Below are 25534 nucleotides of genomic sequence, written 5' to 3'. Positions count from 1 at the left end.
CGATTCAACGAAGGGTAGAGAACTAGTTGAAACGAAAGTTTGACTAGCGCGCATCGCGTTCCTGTCATCGATCGACAGAATTTCTCTGATACCAAATTCCATGAAGATGCGCTAGTTATTCTAATATACTACGCGATTCTAATATATAGGAGTGTATACATGCGTTAGGGATTAATAAGTTACGTTCGTTGGCTTTCACACGATGTCGACATTATCTTCGAAATTACGATACATGTATTTCATAATGTTCATATTACATTCATTATTTCGATATGTCATATATACGATCATAAATACAGCATAGATCTATGCTGTATTTATGATGTATTTCGTTTGCAGCATTCATATAATTTTACATGTACTAATATGACATATCTGATTTGAATGGAAATATTACTAAAATATTTCTTGATAATATATATTTATATTAAAATATATATTTAGATTAAAAATTTTAAATTAGATTTCTTTTATAAAACGTAAAGATGTAAGAACAAAAATTATCATATTCCATATATAATAGCCATAGATAACAATATATTGTTGTACATATATAATTAATAATAATTTTTTGACTTGGGAAAAGATAATATAAAAGTCAAAGATCAGTCTTCTTTCAATAGTTGAAATAGGTTCGTTTCGCACTTTATTGTCAATAAATTGAGATATGCAGTCGGAATCAATGCATTCAAGAACGTCGAGAAAAGAGAAGTAGGAAGGAACTCCCTGCGGCTAAGAGTGAGGGTTTTTCCTATCCAGATGGTTGCTCCCGCTTTATCTTTACGCTTAAATTTCTATTATGCTTTTTTTCCAATTAACGGGGTAGTTTGTAATAAATATTTAAAATACGTTTACAACATCAAAACAATAAATTTAATGACATATTGATCACTCAACAATTGACTTATATAATAAACACATTTAATTTTAGATTTATTTTTAATAAAATAAAATTGATAGAGATTGTAAAAGAATGTAGGCTATTTAAAAAAGCAAAGTATAATTTATCTTGCTTTCGTTAATGTAAAAACATCGACTATAAATAGATGATAAACTGCAATTAACATTGCCAACCATGATCAAACAACTAGCTATGTAAAATTAAGTTCTACGATCTTGAACTCTAATGAACATCATAAACTGCCCAAAGAAATGTTCTTCTTCGCTTTTGCGTCACCAGGTTACTTCCGTTTCTCTTCTCGTCAGCGACAAATTGCAATTTGCATTCGGAAGCAATGCATTCAAACAAGTTTGCGACGAACCTGCAGGTTTCTCTTATCGAGGTGACTACCCATTCTTCCATCTTCTTCTTCCTATCTCCTCATTCGTCGACGTTTCCTTTTCGTGACGAGCACTCGTATTACCAGATAAGTAAATTCTTCAATGATGTTGCGCCTATATCTGCTTTTTTTATCACGATTAATGAGATAAATTTTGCCTGATGTACAAAAAATGTCTGTTAAATCTGTTAAATTATTATTTATATATTGATGGTTATCTTTGCAAATGTTTTGTTAAATATTATTGCTGTATAATATAGAAATTTAATTTAATCTGCGATTAAATCTCGCAGACTTAGATTATGCAATTATAATCACGTGCTAACTAATTTACATTTATTTACATGATATTCTATCATCTTACTCTCGCGATGATTAATTGCATAATTTAACTTAAACAGCTTAAGCAAAATTTAAATGACATTTAGTTCGTTAAAGCAAATGTTAATTCTTTCTATTTTGAATCGATTTTTCATGACGCAACGATAAAATTAAATATTAAGAGATTAATACATATAAATTTTATTTTAAAACGTATGCAAAATAAAATTCCAATGCTGGTTTACCGAATTTGATATTTTATTTTGATTTCTTATAAAATCACAAATAGTAATATTTATCGACGGGTTACAAATAAAAGATTATGTTTTCGATCATTATACTATTTTTATTTAATCTATAAGTAGCACGATATCTAACATATATATGTTTCTCTTGATATAGGAACGATATATTGTAATTTCCAGTACTACATGCGACAGACTAATTTATACTCCGAATTAACGCAGTTGGTCTCAAGTGCACCTTGGAGAAGATGAAGGTATCGAAACAAGTAGTCTCCTCGGATTCTCTGTTTCTCAACCTTCCTCCTTCTCTTTCTTCCTCCTACCCTTCTCGTCCGTACGTTCTTGCTCCTTCGCTCGGAATTTCCTTTCCGCGACGAGAGGTCACAATTGTTGGGCGACCGGATTTTCCGGAGAAGGGAACTGTTACTACCACTACCGGCTCCTTCGTCTACCGACCGGAACGAATCGCCTCTTGCACGCAGCGCACCGCGAGCTTGCCGCGACGGCTTCCACGCCTCGTAATCACTAGGCGATTTACCGATCAGAGATCTATCACGCTCGCTCACTTTAGAAAGTGCAACCGCACTCCCTCGTGGTCTGACTCGCGCTTCTTTTTCCACTCGACGAGCGGATCGGCCGTGCTACAAGTTGACAAGTCGGCGCGACGTATCGCGCTCCATCGTTTCTGCCCACTTCTGACGGAAGTCGCACCCTTCTTTGTACAGGCCTTTTAGATTTTTCGTTACGGAGCTCGCTTCTACGAAAGACTTGTGCAACAATTTTTCTTGCCGATAGTTACGGTCGATTATTCCCGTGGACTTTCAGGATCATTGACGTTATTCGCGTTATCGCGAAATGTTGCACGTATAATGGCAAGGTTACTTTACCACGGGGAGAATGTCGAAAGTCAATATTGAACTAGCTATGTCGCTAACATTAAGAGAGGAAGTTTGTTTTAAGAATGAAAAATTACAAATATGTAAAAAATAAAGAACAAGAATAAGAAACATAATAATAAAAAGAATTAAATTTAGCTCGCTTGCATTTTTTAAGAGATTAATTATTTAAACATGTTAGTAATTATTGGGCAAATTTTAAATATACATTTGTATCTATACATACAATTATGATTATGTAACTAGTAAAAAAAAGGAAGAAAAAAGAGAAAAATACAGGGAGATATAAATGAAAATAAAATTTATGGACATGTATAATTTAATTCAATAAGATTCAATAAGATTTATATGATATTTCAATAAGATTTATATGATATTTCGATTCTCAAATTACTTGGAATTGTACGTGCTCATTGATGAACGATACGTCACTGTTTCACTTAGCTAATAATGGCCAGACGTGATGCATAACAGACGTTGCGGAAGTTCAAGCGACAAGGACGCTTTCACGAGACTCCGACAGTCTCCTCGGTTTAATGTTGTGTCACGTAGTCTTTTCTTTTGAGAGCGTATGAAACGTACAGTTTCTATTGCTTCTATTCCTTGTGATGTAAGACTCAATATTTTAATTTTATATATCAATAATGTTACACTCTGAATTTAATTATTATAAATTAAAAGAGCAATTATTATAAGAGAGAGCATATGTGTATGTATGTATCGTGTAAAATATTATTATGTGTGTCTTCATGTTTGCTTATGATTTTCTTTTTAATGTACAGCTCAATTAGAGAGAGATTTATATCTAAATCAAATATAATATATTAAATATAAATTAGAGGTCGGATGTAAGAATTAAATTACATTAAATCTTAATAAGATTTTAAGAATTTAATAAATAATTTGAAAAATGATTGAAATGAATAATTTGAAATGATTTGCTATTTTTTTTTGTATGCTGCGTAAATTTGTAACAAAACATTTATGTTTAAACAAACGCACGCAAAAATAAGTAAATTGTAGAAATAGTTTGTACATATTATTTTCACATTTATAATTTAGTACGTGGCAACCGTTTTCATAACAGATCATATGAATGGGACAGAATTATTCATTAATCCACTTTCCACTCTCTATCCTTTTCTATAGTGACTTTGCAAAATCCCATTTCCATATCTTTGGAGAGCTTCGCGATGTGAGATGCAAACTTCACAGTTAACGCGATCCAGGAGGATTATTAACGTCTACTCATTTTACGCGATTATGTGCGTTACTATACGAGGACTCCGTTCAAAGTGTTCGGCGTATCCCACGCTCGAAATTCAGTCTCGAGAGAAAGTACACCGCGATCCGAAGGCCCTGAAGATGAAGCCTATCCACAGGAATGTATGTTAATGACCCTCTGTGAATGGTCGCTTCGTGGCGATATAGGAAGAGCATAGCGGATATACTTCGCCAACGTGTATGTACGTAATCGAGGGACGTTCGGAATTTTTTTATAGAGATTCCTTGGAAATATAAAGGAATTTTTAAAGGAATGTTTTCTGAGATATATGGTAGGCATCCGCGACGAGATGACTATCTGATAATGAATTTAAACTACATTTAGCAATTAATCTACTTACTTTCACGTTGGACATTTCGTAAAAAAGACTTTTTAAATTTTTAATAAGAATCTCATTTTTTATTTAAAAATTAATTTATTTCTTTTTGTCGCTTTCCCATGTACACTAATATGATTTAAACAAACCTACTATATCAAAAATACAATAGCAAAAATAAAAATGCGATGGATGAAATAGTTGATTGGATTTATCCAGTGAGCTAAAAATAATTTCAACGAGAATAGTTCTTTTCTGATCATGACGTATAAATTTTTTAAATTGATTCAAAATCTAAGAATAAAAATAGGATTTTCATATGTTACGAAAATTTTTGGTGTCCCTAAGTACGTAGTACCATCGGAACGCAGATATACGTGATTTCACTTGGTGATTCATCCGAGTGAAAACTCTGACGTACTCTCCATTTAAATTGCAGATTTCGATTCTGTTCGTTCTGTATGCACATCCGATTAAGGATCTGACCCACAACCGTCGGATAAGAATTCCACGATGTGACACGCAATCGCATTCAACGATACCAAATAACGCATACGATTTTTAGGGAAATTTATTACAATTTAATTATCATAAAATTTTTATGATAATTAAATTGTAATAGTCTCTGTCAGATACACCTGTATGAATACCTGTATGAATTTGTTTGTATACTTGTAGAGAAAGTTTTCCTCCGGATGTAGTTGATAAATGACGCGAGTAACACTTTACAATGTTACAATTTTAATGCAACAATTTTTACATGACATGTATATTACGTAGCTGTAGTAGATGTAACATCGGAGATGTTAAATTGTTAACATACTAATCACGATAACTCCTGCAATATTTACGTTCAAATAAGAGTGATATGCACTATCTATTTTTTTCTTACTTATGGTACGAATTATTAATATTAATATTTTACGCAAAATAATTTTCACTTAAATTATTAATCTAAAAGCTGAAGCTATAAACTGAGAGATATTATATCGAAATACTGTACAAATATAACATTTTTATTTGCACATAGCTAGAATGCACCGATTTCATGCGACACTTGATTGTCGGAGCTTCGAGAAGGATAATGAGCGCAATCTTGATTGGCAACATTGCTGGGAACGACGATTTTCGTGATACCTGTAATCAAAAGAATGAGGTTCTGATAGGTGGAAGCAAAGTTATAGTGAAACCTGATTACAGAGCCGTTTTCAACAAGCGGCAGTATGAGTTCTATTATTGGTTAACAGCACGAGAGACGAATTATTCGTGCATTTGTCGGCCGCTATTATGATGCGTAAAATAAACAAATAGGTCTTTCGCACGCATTGACGTATTCAGTATAGCTCAAATTCTCTGCAGTGTCCTATTTTGTCGTATATGAAGTTTTAATGGCTACTTTAACACAGATTCAAACAATTTTAATTATAACTTTAACTATATATAGATTATATATATATGTATGTATGTATATATATATATATATATATATATATATATATATATATTTCTATTTAAAATTATAATTAAGAATACACAAAAGAGTTAGTTAAACGAAAGTTAAAATTAAAACCATATTTTGACTGATTATATAGAATATATATAGAATATAGAATATATAGACTGGCTGTATAGAATAAAGCTATTGATGAGTTTATCTTAATTTAGTGGAAATATCTTTTTCTTCATAAAGAAGAAAAATTTTGAATATTTATTTACAGAAAGAAAACATCATTACAAATGTTAAATTTAACAATAGATAAACTGAGACATAAAGTACTAGGACTTTTTAACGTGAAACTACGCGGAGTGTAGATAAATTTTGATGATCGAGGAACATTTCGGCGCGCAGGAGTATCCTAATTCGCGACTACCTGAGTCGAGGCGAGTAGACGGTGATAGCCCCACGTAGGAAGGGGGGAAACTGAGATGATAAACTCCGGTAAAACACGAACGCTGTAAACTTTCTCCGATAATGGCCGACATCAAACCAATTTCGCGCCCGCGTCATTACCTGATATACCGTTGGCGACGACGAGAGGACAGAAAAAAAAGACGGAAAGGCGACGCGGAGGTGAACTTCCAGTCATCGATTCGGTGGAATGACTTTGTTAGGAAAAATGCAATTATGATGCGCAGTGAGAAACCGGCCAAACTTTTTATAATAGAACATTTTCAACTTCTTATTACATTTCGGTTGAATGTAATTTTTTTTACATTCTGTTACTCATCGACATTTCGAAATGGCTGTATTTTTTTCGATCTCCAATTGCAAAGATTGTGGGAAGAGAAGAATTTCTAGTGTAAATTTTGCTTTCACAAGGATGTGGACGGAATACATCGCGAATGAATCGAATGAGCGTGAGCGGCTTGTATTTGTCAGGCTTACGAAATTGCGGAGATCAGCCCAAACGAAATACGAGAGAAACGGCACACAGGTACTCGACGCACCGAATTCTCAACGTTGTATTGTGACGTCCCCGAGAGTTTCGTTTCAACGCTCAGTTACGGAAGTGGTCGTATTACGAAAATTCGGTCGTTCCTTTTTATGATGATGGATTTATGGGGTAGAGATATTCGCGAGTCAACGTATTTTCCTTTTTTTTATCATAAGAGCATGATCGTTTTTCACTTCACATAATATGTATGTACTTTCATTTCATCATGAGTTTTTTAACTATTTTATTTTTTAATTATATATTTGTTTTATGTGCATTTATATAATTATATCAATTTTTTGTTATCTTACAATCAGTGCGATTTAGTATATGTTTCTTTAAGCTATTAATTTTGGCTTACTATAAAATTGAGATAAAGTGTTAAAAAAAGCAATGTGCATAAATGGTAGAAAGCGAAAAGAGAGAGAGAAAGCTATATAATTTTATATAGCTCTCTATATAGAACATTTATAATTATACCTCACATAATTTCATATAATCTCTTGTTTTATAATAAGATTTAAGAAATTATAATCAAAATAATAATAAAATAATAATAAATTGCATAATAAATTTCACAAAATAATTAATTGTTAAATCTCTAGATAATATTTCATTTTAATATCGAAATTCATATATATCTTCATGTATCGATTTTTAAATTTTATAAAATAATAGCTTTTTTATTACATTTATGGCAACATAAAGATATATCATTTACAACGATGATGAAAACATAACTAGCGCAATTAGTCGGTGTAACATGTATATTGGGACATGCCTTGTAGCTTGAATAAGTACCAAGTTTCGTCAGAGGAGATGCGTGCAGAAGATTGGCGTCGATTCGTCACGATTATTATGTATTAGTGAAAACGTTTGTCACAATGTAATAGGTGTCTTTGATGAAACAACATCTACATACTATAAGAATGGAGGGTCAAGCATTTTGCATTGAAAGGCATCCTTAATTATGTAAGTAAGGTTTGTCAAGTCAGTCCGTCGATTGGAAAAAAAGCCATCAGGAGATTGAAAGGAAAGCCCGTTGTACATTCATGTCTTGCATAAATTTGAATAAATCTATTTCAAAGAATTGCACAGAGATTATTCTTGTTCGAATTAGGAAGAACACTTTTTCTTTTTAAGTCGTTACTGCACATAAAATCATACATATAAATAAAAATTACATTATTTTATACATATTGCTTTATTTTAATTATTTTAAAATTTAATTTCTTAGGAAAGATATTTAAAAGCTTTTTATGTTAAAAAAATTTTATTATCAGAAAATCTGTATGTCAATTGTAGTTAGAAAATATATAATTTTGCTATTACAACGTAATTTATTACATATTATTTCGATGCTTATGAGTAGGCAAATGTTAATTTACTGAGTCACTTCTGGTTGCTCAATGTGAATTGAGCCAGCTGTGGTATATGCCGATTGCCGAATATGTGGACGATTTAGCAGGAGATCAGGTGTGACAAGCCAACTGGGGCTGATAAATCGTACAGATCGACACTTAGTAGATTTTCCAATACTATTGCCATTTGCCCATGGCTATTAACCCTTAATATATGAAGTGCACATTGGAACATTGTGGAATACTCAATACTGCATTGGCGGAGTCTATGTATCTTATTGTGTATTTGCACGCATCACACGCGTACAAGAATATTATATTCTATATAATTCTTTATTATATGGTATGTAATTAATACAAGATATTATATTATATTAATTTACATTTTATCAATTTTTTATATAACTATTCTAAAACAAAATCTAAAAATAAGATGACAGATACATTAGATTAGAAAATAAAAATTGCGAGAGTAAAATAATAATTCCTATAAAAAAAATGTATGATTGAACATGTTCTATAATGATTTCTTTTACACGGGTATGGATGAAAAATGCATTGTCTTCTCTGACACAGAAAAGGAACAATTTTAATAAGTTTAATTAATATGAATTATGTCAAATCATTATAGAAGAGTTTCAAAATTTTCTCTTTAGCATGCCTCGTTGACGATATCTATTGGCGTATGTAACGAAGAAAGTATACTTTTACCTCAACACATTGCATAAATTACCCAAGGGTGATCGAAGATGTTATTCTAAAAATATTCATAGTTTAGAAATGTACGCCGCTGGAGGAACGCTTCATTTGTTGATTTCTCTCAACGTATGTCACCATGCTAACCTCGAGTGAAAGAAAGAAGAAAGTTCTACCTGGTGATACGAGATGTTGCCGCACCTGCGCGCATTCCACTCAACGTGACCCTAAAACTTTAATGCCATTGAGCATTCACCTTGACCATGCTCTTGCTGTAATTGATAGCTTCCCTTTCATGAATAATTATTCGTTGCACGATTCATTGCATATAAAAATATAAAATCGATTTTTATATTAATATTCGTATATAATTTCAAACAAAAACGGGTTTACAATTCTTGCTACAGATTTGTGATTGTACTTACGTATTACAAAGTAGTGTTTTTAAAACGTTCACTAATCAAAACATTATATCGTAATTGCAAGTGATTTATTAATAACATTATAGAGATTTATTTTTATTAAAGTATAATAAAATTCTAAATTTAATCATAAAATATTAAATTTTTATATGTGTATTTTATTAAAAGTTTTCTTAGATATAAGAATCTATGTACTTTATATATATACAAAATTTATTTAATGCGAAATACACAAAAACTTATGTTAAAAGAATAGGTGATGTATAATTTTAATAACTTTCGTAATGTAACTTTTTAATATTTTAATCAGATTTAATTTACGTACAAAATAAATTTATGCGTACTGAAAATTTAATCTTTTTGAACGCACATATTATTTGTAACATTAATTGAGCACATAGATAAAAGATGAAATTAAAGATAAATCTAACAGATCCAATTTTTTCTAACACAAGTAAAAAATACAATGTTATAATATATTAGTATTTATATTACAAAATAAAATAATATAATATGATATTGTTATAAATTTAATATAATAAGAATATGTTTAAACGTAAAAAAGAGAGTATGAAAGTTTTACGTAAATAGTTTTACATAAATACATCTTAATGATGACGATACATTGATGATCGCTTTAATGATGTAGTGAAAATTCGACTTGCCGAGATCAGGGAATAAAGGGGAACTGAAAAAATTCCGATGGACGGTGTCGTTGGACAATTAATTTTAGCGTGCAACTAGTTACCTTTATCGTTCCGCACAGACTTTCGGATGAAACAATTTTGTTTGCGGGGTCTCTCGTTATTTCGAGATTTTTGCGGCAGTAACAGCATCAGCGGTAGATGGTACTGCCGACAGACAAGCAAAGCCAGACCATGAGGGGCGGCACTTTTCCGCTGAATTATTGATGACAACGTAATGGATCTCAATGGGCCGGGCATATATATGTGTTGCTGCATCCGGCATACACACATACGAAAATTGCTGCTCTCTCTCTCGTTCTTTCTTTCTCTCTCTCCCTTTCTCTCTTTCTTCTCTGTCTTTATTCTACGGAAGATGAAAAACTCTGGATAATTAAAAGTTTGAAGATATCTTAATAATATTCGACATAAACTATGAAATAATATACAAAAGTTTAATTGGAGTGAATGAGGATATTTTTGCTTTTATTAAAAGAGAGGTTTGTTATTTATATTAAAAAACATTTTAATTGTTACCAAATATATTGAGAAAAATTTTATTAGATGTAGTATTTGAGCGAATAATTATTAGATATTATATCAATTTAATGTTTTGTAATTATAATTTTCATGTTTGACAAAACTTATTAAAATATATATTTGGATGTTAGAAATATAGAATATATATTTGAATATTAATTAGGCATTTGATATTCTAGTAGATTGGTTTTACTGGATTTTTCATTATATAACCGCACAATTATGTGCAGATGTGTGCAGCAGAAACTGAATAGATTGTGTGTGTGTGTGTGTGTGTGTGTGTGTGTGTGTGTGTGTGTATGTGTGCGCGCGTGTATGATACCAGTTAAATTTCACCCGCTTGACAGTGGCCGAGATTCGTGCAAACGATCGAAGGTCAATTACAAGGCGCAGTCTATCTTTTCGCATGCATCAAATAAAATATATATTAATTACAGATTAGTATATATCTTTTTGATGCTTTAAGAAAATAATTATATGAATATTTTTGATGATAAAACTTCAATAAAATTGTTATTAAAATAATAATAAAAAGAATTTATAATTATAACTATTTGTAAATTAATTAAAATATTTAATAATTTTTGAAATTATTTAATATTGGTCAATATATATATATAAAGTTTCTACGAATATAAAAAAAAATGTACATGTTAGAGATATGGCAATATCTCTAAATTTCTATTTGTATTTTTCGATATTCTATAAGAAAATGAATAAAATATTAGTCTTATAATTATTTTTGTAATATTATAAACTTAAAATTAATAATATGTGTACAAAAAAGGAAATGAGAAATCACTGACTATGCGGTTAATTGATTATTCATATTTAACGCAAAGAGCAAGAAAAGTAAATTACTGCCGCATCGATGATCTCTAGACTAATTTTACTGTACCGACAAACTCTCTTTTTACTTCACATCTATAATCATTAATGATCCTTCATTTATTAACTCTATGAAGATATAAGCAATAATTATGTTTCCGGTGAAAGACAGGTTTTATTGAAAAAAGAACACGTTGTTTTCCCATATCGAGTTTTGATATCGCTACGCGTATTCTTACGCATTCCAACATTGCGATAGTTAATGAGTATGATTAAAGATTACATCAATCCACAATTCACTATGGTGCAAATTATTACACCGCATTGCGTAAGATTTCTTGTGTATACGTGCGATGCAACACCCTTGATGTATATCCTTCAAGACTCAATGATGCATCACTCTTGGCTAATCTTTAAAGTAGGCGCCGATAAATATCTTAAACAAGAATAAAAATGAAAAGAGACAGGGAATATCTCAATTACTATATAAGTTTATCAGCGTTCAGTTTTTCAAAGCAAGCTGGGCCTATAGAATTCATTTCGCGATTGCGAAATACATGGAAAGTTTACCGTAAGTTTCACTTGTATTTTTATGCAAACTGTCGTACTGTTTTTTTGGGTCTCCGAGATACCAGCAGATATGCAGCTGATAACTCATGTCGATTTTTGTTGTCGAGTGCGAGGGTGGGATACTCGGATACTCAGTTGACCAATTCTTCCGAGGTACCTTTTGTATGTCACAAAAGGATATACAACCGGTTTCACGCGACATACGCGTTGTAGTCACTCGGGACCGAGAGATATACACGCTGCATCTTCGACTTCTTCGGCGAGACAGAGGCAGGGCTAGCCTACTTTCTCTACAAAGAGAATTTTTAAACGTCGTGTGAAGAGGGCTCCCTCTTTTCGTGCTCTCATCTTCCTCATGTCATCGTCATCTCTCTCACTCTCTTTCTCTCTCTCTGTCTCTCTCTCTCTTTTTGCCCTCTCTCTTTTTCTGTCTCTTCTCTCGGTACCCTTAGGCGAGCACTCACTCTCTCCTTTTCCCGGGTCTCCTTTCCGCGATTCACCCGACAACCTCAGTCGACAACTCTTCTGACTCGTAGCCCTCTCGGAGTCTATATAAGCAGAGTCTTCATACGAGACTGAACATTTTTTGTGTTAGTACCGGCGAGTCGTGGCGCTCGTCTGTCAAAGAGGCTACGGGCCAACGAGTGCCAGTATGGTGTGCGCGACGTGTGATAGGAAAAGCCACCGTTAAATCGCATACGACAAGCTTGGAGTAGACGCGACTTCCTTTAAAGTGTGGTGGCGAAAAGTAGACGGAGCGCGTCTCGTAGTGGATAATTTGTGTGTAGTGCCGAGATTGCGGTTTATGCGCGTGTGTCATGGTTAAACTCAAGGTAGGTCGCAACGAGTCTGGATTGTCGTGCTTGGTTCGCTCAGAACGTTTATCTTCTCGGAAATTAACAAAAATGTGACACAAGTACAGTTGCATCCAAAAGTAAATCTTCCTGCTTTAGAGCTTGCACAGTGTTTCAGTTGCAAATATTTATGATTTTACAATGTCATTAAAATGTGTGATTTGTTTAGCAGAAAAACTATAAGCTAAGTTTTGAAAATGTGTGCAATAAATAAAAGTTTTATTAATTTATCTTTATCTTGTTTAAATTGACTTTGTTTAAAATGGCTTAAATAAACGCTATTTAAGAACTAATGGTTTTCGAGATTTTAATGTATATTATTTTAAATATAAACACACATGTATCTGAAAATACTTACATATATCTCTGAAAATATTGTAGGGATAACATGTATTTTTAAAATATTTGTAATGATACAACGTGCATTTCAATATCGATAAATAATATATTTACTCGAGAAAATAATTACTGCATTGGTTGCAATTTTTATTAACATAATTGGATTCTTTCTTATTATGCATGATGCTTTTAATGCTTTGAGGTAGTACTTGCATTTCTCGTGGTAATTTATATTTTACTATATAATAATTAAAGTAAATATTATATTTATATATTCATTTTCTCATATGTAAAATTATTCATAAATATGTTTCATATATTAATTAGTTATCGAGTCATTACTGTCATCATCTACATTTGTTTATAAATATCCTCCATTTAATGGTAGTAAATTATTTCGGTTTGTTATTATTTTAATACAGTTATCAATTATATACCTAAAAGAAAATTTAAATAAAGAATAATAATGATTTTATTAATATTTTTCAAAATTATATAAAATATTCTAAACTTTAATTAATAAATTAAATTTTAATTTATAATTATGTAACATTTATTGATTGAATCATCTATATGTATATGTCTATGTAACCAATGAAACGGACTTCTGTGTTTTGATTGATCGGCTTTTCAAATATATGTATACATTATGTCACATCTCAGTTTTATTTAAAAACGATAAAATGAATAAAGTACTTTAGTACACAGAAATCTCTCCACGACTCAAATAACGTTACACCCTCGATGTGAATAAATTTCCGTATTAATAAAGGGAGGGGCGCATGTATTATGAAAGGAGCACGATAGAGGTCTTAAGCGTATGCATTATCGATAATTGCACTGCGACGATTTCCAACCAGAGATTAAGTAATTGCTGGTTTCTTATCGATGTCTAATAACGACTAATCTGAGATACCGGCCGAATCAATTTTTTCTAATTTGTTCGTTGAACAATTTAACCTTTTGATTAATCTTTGAATGATATAATACTTTTTTACACACATATAAAAGTAAGAATGTTATAAATGATTAAATAAAAGTTGTTAATAATAATTATTTAAGAAATATATCATTACGTATTCCCGCATTCGTGGCAGTGAAATATGCATGAAATCGAAAGTTCTCATAGGAAACATATATTTTCATACGGGCAGTACAAAAAAAATGCATTTATATAAAGGTCATTATACAAGACGTAAAAGTAATTATCTACAACGAGAAAAGAAAACAATATAAATATCAATTTATTTAATTTGTTGAAGTTTGAGGAAATAACACTTTTTACTTAATTATGTTCATATAATCAATGGCCATGAAAAGCAGGTATTTTAAGTTACAATCGAGATTTATAGAGATATGATCTAATCTCTCATAGATATGTTATTACTTTTACACTATATACAGCATATTATCGAACTATCACTCTACTAATATATATAAAAATAAGTAAAATATTTTGATAGCTTTATAGTCACATTATTAATTTGGCATTCGATTAAACTGATAATTGCAGAATTTCATATTTAATAATCTAATTCAAGATTCATGTAAAAATATATTTCGAATAGACACATATTTTGTTTGATCAAAATTTTTTCTTTCTTCTTTATTGACCCCGTTATATTGATCTATCATGTGTATGTTATTTTGTAAATTGTACTTACTGTCTTAATCAAAATTATCTAACAATATTGTTATTTTTTTATCGTAAACTAATTAATCAAAGTAAAAAATTTTATTTATATTATTATCATAATTGCATTTTAATTTATAATTAGTAACAAATATTTCGTAATTAAATTATTTTACAACTTGTAGTTTATATGCATTTATCAAGAAAAAGTCTTTTATTAAAAAGTGATTGATGTTATTTACGGATATATAAGCTGCGAGTAATTACAAACTTTTCAAAAATTAGTCTGCTATAATAATTAAAAATTAATTTTATTTTTTCTTATACATATTTTTATAGGTATGTGTACATTGAATTTCTTTTATATGATGGAGATATAATAGGTCATTGAGACAATGTATAAATATATATTTCATCGAAAATTTTCTGATTGCGTATAATATACACCGATTAATTGAAAATCTTATGATGAGCGAATAATTATTAATTGTATTATGATAAGCTAAGATAAAGCTAAAATATGTGTTTATTAACTGCAAACATGAAAGATATTTATTTATATATAATATGTTTCAAATTCCCCTCTATCATTTTAATTACTTTCATTTTTTTAATTATTTTCAATCAATTTTTAAGAAGTACAGTTCAGACGTAAATGATTAAATATCAGAATAAAAAAATAAGAGACTAAAAAACATTTTTCAAAAAATAATTATTTGAAATTACAATTATTGCTATATATTGTCAGACTGCAAGCATTTCCCATGGAGAAAGTACGGTGACTATGTTAGCCTTGCATCTCGGCCATCGTGCCACTTAAGAGAAGAAGTCGCTGGTTTCTTACCGGCAATGACAGACGATGAGCTTGTACATTCTCATCGTTTCTTTTCATCGGTCTATTTTTGAGAAAACACATAAAATGCAATCACAATTAATTATTGTATAGTAACGTTTAACATATAATTATAACAATAACAATTATAATAATATTTCGCATTGTATATAAAGTGTTACAAAAGATAGTTGCATAACTTATAATTGTACTATTATTTATTATTTTATTGACTAAATTTTCGTAAACAGTTTCAAATTTCTATTGCATGTGTATGTGTGTGATATTGTATATTACTTATATGTATAATTTAATATTTGTTAATATTATAGACGTAATATACTCAAAAAGTAGGCATCTTTCTAGCATAAATAATGGCTTCTTTTGCAAGAGATTTATGATGAAATGTCGCACAAATATTGAGCATTCTATAGCTTCTTTAGTTTTATATGTCATGGAAAGAATACTTATGTTAGATTATTTTAACAATTATGATCGATGAGGTAAATATATTTCTTGTTACATAATATTTTCTTAGAATGTTCGTTATTACGTATGTTCTTTTCAATATTATATGCAATATTAGATTATATGCATGTACATATATACATATAGAATTTTTTTGGATTAAAAGAAGTTGTTATTAATTCATTTAAATGAGCAAAGTGTTAGCATCTCTAAATGGATAGCACTTGTCCGTTTTTCGCAACTCCTCTTTATGCAACATACGCTATTCCGCTTACAATTATAACGTAATTATTCATTCGTGCACGCCTCTTTAATGCTCGGAATACGTAAACGAAGCTTTACATAATTTTCACATATGCTGTAGTGATCCCTTCTCTGACTTTAAGCGAATACAGAAATTCTCACGGCCTCTAATATAGTTGCTACACAATAACGAGTAGCATGGGTGATCTCCGTATGTACTGTGAAACTATTCTTAGCGCCCAACGAACTAATTAACACGTATAGCTTGGCGTTTCGTATATTTGAATGAATATGTGTACAAAGTGCAATTATTTTCCTATTATTTTTAGTAATGATATTTATATAATGGAGAATAGATAATAATCTTATAATATATTCATTATTATGCTGTGTGTGTATAGGCGTTTATTATGCATGCTCTGATATGTTTTATCACGGTTATTTAAGAAAATAGGGAGCCAAGAGATGCGAAAGTAAAAGTACATAAAAGCAAAAACAATTTTTTATCTTAATATGGAATACAAGTGTGTATAATGGATTCTTTCAAAATGCAATGTGTTTGCAATATTAAATTTGTAATTATTATCTGATTAAATTACATATTATATATTTAAATATAAATTAAAGTCATAATAAGTATACGAATCAAATTTATGTGTAAAATCATATTCGAATCTTTATTACGAAATTGTAATGCATCTGCTGCAATTAAATTTTTCGAAATCTTGAGCGCATAATGCATTATTATCTTTATATAATTTGATATCATGCCTCAAGTTTCTTTTCACTATAATCATAAACGTGCCTAGTGTGGGAATAGAGAGACGAAACATTAACCACAAAAGCCGTGAAGTTACTTTTTTCGACTCTAGTTAACCGTTTTATTTTTAGATGCTATTCCTGCTGTTCTGCGTCCTGTTGATTGGACAGCACGTGCAAGCAGTAGTCAACAAGGCGACCTCGCCGTTAACCAAGGAAGAAGAGAAACCCACCAAGGCCAAAGCCGATGATAGAATAAGTAATACTTTCAATTCTCCGTCTGACGAGTATGGGCCACCATTAGGATCGAGTTTTAATGGACCAGCGCCGATATACGGACCTCCGGAGTTAGTCGGCAACCTTGGACCAACGCCCATTTATCCACCACCACCGCCGGAATTGCCGCCACCTGTATTTGGACCGTCGGCCGTTTCATACGGGCCGCCACGAAGTATGAAGCCACAATACGGGCCACCGAAACAAAGTTTCGGCTTGGCAATATCCTCCCTCCTTTCGAAGCCTACTTACGGCCCGCCAAAGCTTCATTACGGGCCGCCGAAGCAACATTTTACGCCGCCGTTGGCTTCGTTCTCGCAGTTTATATCACCGAAACCTCAATACGGCCTACCATTGAAGTCGTTCGTTGGTACATCCAGCCAGCAATATATATCGCCGCTACCGACGAGTCAGCACGGGCCGTCCAAGCCGGGCCACGGACCACCTATTCCTATATCGCTCGAGACTTACGGTCCACCGCCTCCGAAATTAGCTATTCAGTTTAATCCTCTGCCCAATGACGAGTACGGTCCACCGCCGCCGCCCGTATCCGCACCGCAACCGCAATACGGTCCACCGGCTGGTGATTTATACGGACCTCCGCCACCAGCACCTCCGCCAGGAGTTCCAGCGCCACCCACACCACCTGACATAAAGTACGATGGATGGCAGCCTATTGCCGGAGTGGCTACCTCCCCTAATCAAAGTGGTCCACCGATAGATACATATGCCTCACCCCTCGACGCAAAGCACAATTACATCGAAAGTTCATCCTCTTCGGGATCGCAATTATCTCACGCTTCCCTGAGCGCCTCGACGAATACAAATATACCTAGCGATTCTTACGGCATGCCGTTAAATAATCCGGATGATCACGATTTGAAGACGTCCGTGCATGAATCCTCGGCTTCCTCGGAGAACGATGGATTACCGCCGCCGCCGTTACCGCAACACGAGCCCCTACACAATAATCAAGGTCCAGGTGCCACTGTTACGACCAGTCAATCCGATCATCAATTCGGTCGGCAACAATTGAATTTGCAGCATGGAACGCCAAATATCGAACCGTTATCCATCGTAAAAACAGTAGGATTTGAATTATTGCCAACAACGGGCGCTTTGAACGGAGATCTCACAGGCTTATCATTATCAGGTGGCACTTCCGACGTCTCGTCATTTAATCATATCTCGAATTCGATTAATGCCAATTCCGCTTCACTTCACTCGGAATTGACGTCAAACGATGACGGATCTCACGCTTTAAGCAATGGCGGAGATTCTCACGGATTTCAGAATGTGGAGAACGATTTGTCCTTGCAGCAATTACCGCAGCAGACGCCATCGAACGATTATGGCCCGCCCTTAACAACCGTGACTTTTGGAAAACCCGTTAACTTTATATCAGGCACATCCTTGCTTTCTCCTCCGCCTTTAGATTCTTACGGCACACCACCTCTATCTTCTTACTCGTTCACCGGATCTTATCCAGCAGCGCAAGGAGGACGACTATTTTCGTCATTCGGAACATTTGGAAGTTCTTTTAACAAGCAAAGTCTGCATCATCACAGAGGTCATGGTCCCTTCAGACCACCGCCAATTCCTCTCGATTCTCTGATGCCACCGCGAAATCGGGAACCGATCAAATTCAGGGAACCGATACCAACAGGATTATTATCGAATATTAATCAATACTTATCGCCGCCTACAAAACAGCAGTTCCCGAACGTCCACGCTCCAGTGTCTTTTCGCCATACACATGGATCGAGCAATTCATTCTCCGGCTCTTTCGCGTCATCTGATTCGTTTAACGTACATAATTCTCCGATAGCCGCACCGCATGTTCAATATGGAACGCCGTTATCGTTTACTGATTTCAACACACCAGCTCCTCATTTAACTTATGGAGCGCCCAACTTTGGCCCACCGACCTCTTTCGTCTCAACGTCGTCCGGATTTGGCAGTAATCTCTACAGCGGGATTAATAACGCGCTAACAACAACATATGGCACACCTGTGGTGAACGCACCGTTATCAATCGGTGGCGGTTATGACTGCAATTCCTTGCAACCGCTCTTGCCTGTAAACGGAGCGTTACATTCAAACAAAGGATTGTCCGTGAGCGGAGAGCTACCTTTAAGCGGTAGTTTAGCTTTGAGCGGAGAATCGCATTCTAACGGAGAGTTGCACTTGAGTGGAGGCTTATCTTTGGGTGGTGAAGTGCCCTCAGGCGAGAGGCTATTATTGGATGCTGGATTACCCGCGCATGGAGGCGCGCATTCTAACGGCCAGCTGCAACTCGGTTTTGAAAACGTAAAAACTTCTGGTGGAAGCGTAGAAAGTCCCAGGCCACTTTTCATCAATTCTCTATCTACGAGCATTGCCAACTCCGCGGGAAGCGATTTATCTGGGGATAGCCATCAAAATTCCATTTTTACGGGTAATTCATTGCCGCTTATTAAGCCGCTTGATAATTTCCTAGGAGGCCCGCCGATAAATACACTAAATTTACAACATGACGAACAACAGAAGACGAATCTCAAAGACAGTTATGGCAATCCGGTAGGATTAACTTACGATTCGTCCAATGAAGCGAGTGACGCCAGAGCTGTTCACGCGTCCACCAAAGATATTTCGAACGAACCCCCTGCGCATCCGTCTAGTCAGTCTCTCAATAGCTATTCCGCAGCAACACTTGAACATGGCTCGGGAATATCGGCTGCAGCGCTAACAGCGAGGTTGACCGCGCAGGCCTTCGGCCAGCAAAAGAATCTCGAATTAAATGAGGTGGATGCTAGTCAATTTTTGAAATCGAGCGAGGGTAGCGAGGCATTGTCTCTGGCGCAGCGGCTGACCGCTGATAATGCTAATAATTTTGAGATTCATGGTTCCAAAGGCACTTATAGATTACAGATACAAGCAGCAGACGGAGGTCTAGGCACCGAGAATTCGGATGGTAGCATCAGACACGATCAGGTATTATCTAATGGCCTTCTTCAAGATATAATAGCCGCTATAGAACAGCCGGAGAATGGTGCTATACAACTGCAAGGCTCGCCGCAAGTTCAACAATTGGAAAAAGTTTTCGGTTCTGATCTGCCGCAGGAAACTGATGTCATTAACGGTCATTTTATTACCGTAGATAATCAAGGACAAAGCAATGAATTACAAAATCAAGTCGAGAAAGCTAGCGAGAGAAGCGAAGATGTTAAATATTCAAAAAATCAGCCATCAATCGCTTTATTCTTTGATACTAAATTTGGAGAAACGAAAAAGGAAATCAGATCTGCAACGAAAAGAGAGATGCATACCGCGAAAGAAAAAGAACAAAATAACAGTAAAACGAAATCTTTCTCTAAATTGTAATAAGTGCCTTTACAAAAATATCTAATAGTATTTTTAATAATATTCTTGATCGCTCTGATTCATCTCAAAGACTTTTTGATTTCCGACAAGAAAAGATACTGCTGTTAACGTGATGCCATTTATTTTCTTTGCTTGCGGTTGACCAATATATATATAAAATATATAAATTATTTTGGTGAGAGTTTTTAAATCTATGGTGTTCACGATAGCATAATAAATTTCTTGCATATCGATATTCGAAGCGTTGCACATTTTTCTGTGATATTTTCGGTCGAATGTATAGCCGCGAGTACGAAATAATATATTTTCACATATCAACAAACTAAAATTTTTATTTTCAAATAGATTGCAATAAAATTGCTTTACAACTTGACGTGGAAAGCAATTTATTTTGTTGCTTTATCTTTAAAAATTATTCAAGCGAATACCTAAGATTATGCAATTTCTCGTAATATGCTTCAAATATCAAAAAAAGCTTGATTAACTGAAAACTAGAATTAGAAGGTATAAACCGCGCAATGAAAGTTTATGTAATCTTTTTTCTCTCATTTTCTCGCAAGCAAGCGAAAGTAATAATTACTACTTGTTGGCCAGTATATCGATAACAGGTTATTAGATGAATCGTCTGCTTGCTTAAGAACTTTTCACTTCTTAGCAAGGATTACAAGAGTGATTGTAGAAATGCGCATATCGGCACATTTTTATCGTGTGCGAAGATTTTATATCTATAAATAATAATCCTGTTATCAGGTCAAATGTTCACTGAGATTCAACTAAGGATCCAGTTTTAATTTTTCTGTGTCCTCGCGTCAACAGCTTATCTTATCTTCGTCCATGGAAATTTCGTCGGCTCGGTGATCCTTTCAATGTACAAGGAAATTACTCAATATCAAATGAGATTTTTGTCGGGATAATCGATGCCATCACTTTCAATAATTCGACGCAAATGGCAAGTTAGCATCCGCTGCTCTTGTCACGATGTATGAAAAATGTTAAGCACGCTATGAGACATTACGCGCGTTTATTAATACTCATATAGGTCAATAGGTTACGGCACCGTTCTCGTGCGAAGTACACGTAGCTGGCGATATGGCATATCCGCGTAAAATCGCTGAGTTCGTTTTCCGGTCGGTAGAACATGATCGACAGCTACGGTATCTTTCACGATTTCAGCCTTCGCCGAGGTGAAAGTTCAAAACCTCGTTTAACGAACCGGCGAAAAACCGAGCTTCTATGAGAATTTCTTTGCGAGTGAAACGCATTGCTCCAGATGGATGCGGATACGTTTAGTCTACTATTACGTATGTGCGAAAAAAAGAAATAAAAAGAAAAACGCATACTTAGGGCTTGCATGCGGCGGAAACGCGGAGCAACCGCGGAATGTCGATATTATCAGGCAGAGAGAAACCGTAAGCAACGAACGTTATTTCCTTCCGGCGCGCGTATTAACGATCTTTATGCGACTCACGATTCGCAATTCTGCGCGTAAGTTGAAAATGAGTACGTATCGTGAAAGAGCGCGCCGTTAAAATCCCGAGTAATCTTAAAGCTCTTGCATTTTTATGATTTTGCCTGGCAAACGGTTATGCATAACTTGGTGTATTGCAGATACGTAAAATAAGTAGAGCGTATACGTTTAAGGGAGAGACGCTCATTGTTACGAAGTACGCAGTAACGATACTGCCAAGCCATAAAACGCATCCACTTGCTCCTAACCCATATCCACCTACTTTTTTAGGATTTTAATTTATTATTTTATATACGTGAACTTCTATGTGTGTGTGTACGAGCACTTAGCTTATATCCGACGAGCGATCGATGCTATCACTCGCCGGATATAACGATCTTATTAGCTTGTACTTTTAATATATGCTCTGTATGTAAATATATAAATACTTTGTAAATAGTGTTCAATTTTTATTTCTGCTCTCTCCTTATATTACCTATATCCTATATTAATTTATTATATCACAATTTGATATGACAATAAAAAATCTGCAATTGCAATATCTATGTCAATACGTGTTATTTTTTTCTCTATACGAGTTTTTTTTTTCGATGATTGTATGATTTCTATTTTTCACTCTATTTTTCATTTGCAGCGAGGCATTATATCAAATCGTAAATATTAATATTAAGTAGGTATTAGTGTAGGATATTAGAGAAACACGTTGTTTTCGAGTCCATTTGCAGAGATTGGGCCGCCGTAATGTGGATTACAAGTTTGCACATCCGAAAGTGTTTGTCTCGAGAAAGTACTCGGTTAAATCGGCGGTCGCCTAAATACCGCGAATTCTGGCACGACAGAGAAACGGAAACGTATGAGGGAATTAGGTATCCTCCGCTAAGTAGAATTACGGTTATGTAAATGAAACGCTATATTGCCTCTCCTTCGGTTAGAGCCCACTGCTAAAATCGTTATTCCCAGATTTTCCACGCGGATCCACACGCCGTAAATATTCATCGACTTTTTTCCTCACTGTCTCTTTGCATTGTTTCAAGTGTCTTCCTTCTCTTCCTCTACTTACTACTTCGCATTACTAGACAATATGATCATGAAACTTCCGGTGTAATCTGACGCTATGAGAATATTCACACGTTTTCTGCTGTAAAGACAAGATTGCTCGTGTTAAATCAGCGGGTTGCGCTAAATAAGCTGATTCGCGGTGAATAGATTTTATTTTAGTTGATTTTAAATGCATAATATCAATAAGTAGTTCAGAATTTTTTTTTATATAAAAGAACCTGTCCTCTTTAGCTTGAAAATGTTTAAACTCTAAAATATTTAAAAAATATTTAAAAAGTAAAAATATTTATCTTTGAATAGGTTATTTTATTTAATTTACAATTACAACGAATATTATATATACTTTTTATAATTATCTAAATAAAATAATCATATTTAATCTTTAAAAGAAAAGAAAAAGAGATAAAAATAAAAAATACAGCAAATATATTATACAAAAATTTTTTTATGTCGCTGCATTTAAAGAAGTACATATATATAGCTTTTTGATCTAAAAAATCTATTCAATAATCTATTTAAATCTATTAAATCTTATCAAATCTATTATAAGATTAAAAGAGATAACATCATAAATATAACAACGCTATTTCATTTCATGTTAAAAAGATTACAGGTTAGGTAGTGAAGAATGAATATATTTAGTAGTGATAATAATTTCCGGAACTCGTTAAAATTCATCGAACCTGTATGAGACATTACAACGTTTGCTACGTGGAAAATAGTTGATGTCTACAAAGACGAAGCGAATTTTATTAGCGCTCAGGCGATCCCCCCAAAGGCGCGTAACGACTTCCTTCTGGTGCAATTTTAATCGTACGTCGTACCGTGTGGAGTTGCCGGTCCTTCGAGACTAGCTTCGGTGACGAGGAGGGCTTTGGATGGGATCTCGAAGGAAGGTTTCAAGGGTTAGCCAACGGGAACGTATGCATTTTTCGCGGAGCTCGGAAGTGCTTTATTTCCATACTGACGTCGTATCCGTACACACCGACGTCATACTGATCTCAGGAGGCACGTTGTTGCCTTATGGGCGGTATATACAGAATATAAGGCAAGCCGACAAGCGGAGTCTCCGATGTATCGTTGCTGGTATGCCCGACGTTGCTCCATCGCCAAAGGCAAAATTGTCTTTCCTGTGAATAGCAAATAGTTGCTAAAAGCGAAATCACCCAAAAAACTAAACGAGATTATAGGAAACGATTGGATGATAACAATATTCAAATTATCTCGATACTTTCTAAAGCTTTTTTTCTTGTCATTGATTTAACTTAATTAAAATATTTTTATATGTATTATTTGAATAAATAATTCTTTTTTATATCAAGCAAGAAAGCATCGTTGCTTGTTTATCTCTAGCAATGTGGTATATGTACACAATTTAAAACAATATGTAACATGTCATTATAGTCGCTAAATTAGAACCGTTCTCACATATTGTTTTTTTTCTGCACTCGCGTTGTAATAAAGTAGGTTTCTAGCACGCTTTTTTATTATCACGCAAGTATAATTATCACGAGAAGTAGTGTAACTAATATTACTTTGTCATTGTTTAGATAACAAATATAATTTCTTTCAAATTTGATTAAATTCTATCTCTTTTTTATCAGATTTTTTAGACTTATATTTAAAGATTATCACAAAAAATTAATTTTATATTAAGATTGTCAAATAAGAGTTTTACAAAACTTTTAATAAACAAAATTGCTTTAAATTGACCAAATAATCTGTAGTTAAAAAATATGGCAATTTAAAAATATTTTGCATATTATTTTTTCAAATTTTTAACATACTTTCTCAATCTATTTTAGAGGAATATTTTTTTATATACATTTTTTAAATTGTTGATATTGAAAGCTGCAAATTAATATTTATTGGGAAAAATGTAGTAATCGCTAACATTTGAAAATATTAGATGAAATGCGATTTTATTCATATTGCATATGTTTTACAGTCTACCTCGCGAAAAAAGAGCATGACAAATTTATAGTGAAAGGAGAAAATTGATAGGCAATGTATATCGAAAGGATTTTGATAATCTCTTGCAAGTAATTTGACTTTTCCAGACTTTTCTGGATACGATAAAAAATGAAATTATAAGAAATATGTGATAAAAAGTGAAATTATGAAATTATTAAAACGCTTGAAATAAATAAACATGCAAGATCCTACTTTGTAAATGAAAAAGAGAAGATCTCAATGTTAATGATAGTTTCATGTTAAATCTTAATTAGTATTGTCATTATTAATATTAACATGTTTCTAATGAAAGTCTTTATATGACACGTGGAATCCAGAGATAATTAACAAACGTGATATTAACTTTTGTCTTTTCTAAGCTAATTATTATTATTTGTAAATTAGACAT

At 33.4% G+C, this 25534-nt stretch overlaps 1 protein-coding gene across 2 annotated transcripts in view; it reads left to right on the top strand.

Moving 5' to 3' along the window:
- The window catches only part of LOC145963579 (uncharacterized), a 45750-nt gene extending 23199 nt beyond the window's left edge, over positions 1 to 22551 (top strand). Inside the window, exons 1-2 of one of the 2 annotated variants that reach the window (XM_083085690.1) lie at positions 12375 to 12711; positions 17139 to 22551. In XM_083085690.1, the coding sequence (XP_082941816.1) occupies positions 12697 to 12711; positions 17139 to 20645 (3522 nt within the window). In that variant the 5' untranslated portion in view covers positions 12375 to 12696 and the 3' untranslated portion in view covers positions 20646 to 22551. Of the gene's footprint in view, positions 1 to 12374; positions 12712 to 17138 lie in introns of those variants that run through there. The other variant, XM_083085681.1, reaches the window with a different exon arrangement.
- Positions 22552 to 25534: the final 2983 nt, after the last annotated feature.

Source organism: Camponotus vicinus, unplaced genomic scaffold (assembly GCF_025532165.1).
Source record: "Camponotus vicinus isolate PSW18456_S1 unplaced genomic scaffold, iyCamVici1.0 SCAF_1, whole genome shotgun sequence".
In the NCBI taxonomy this organism is placed as follows: Eukaryota; Metazoa; Arthropoda; class Insecta; order Hymenoptera; family Formicidae; genus Camponotus; species Camponotus vicinus.
This window is presented reverse-complemented; position numbering and strand designations above follow the sequence as displayed.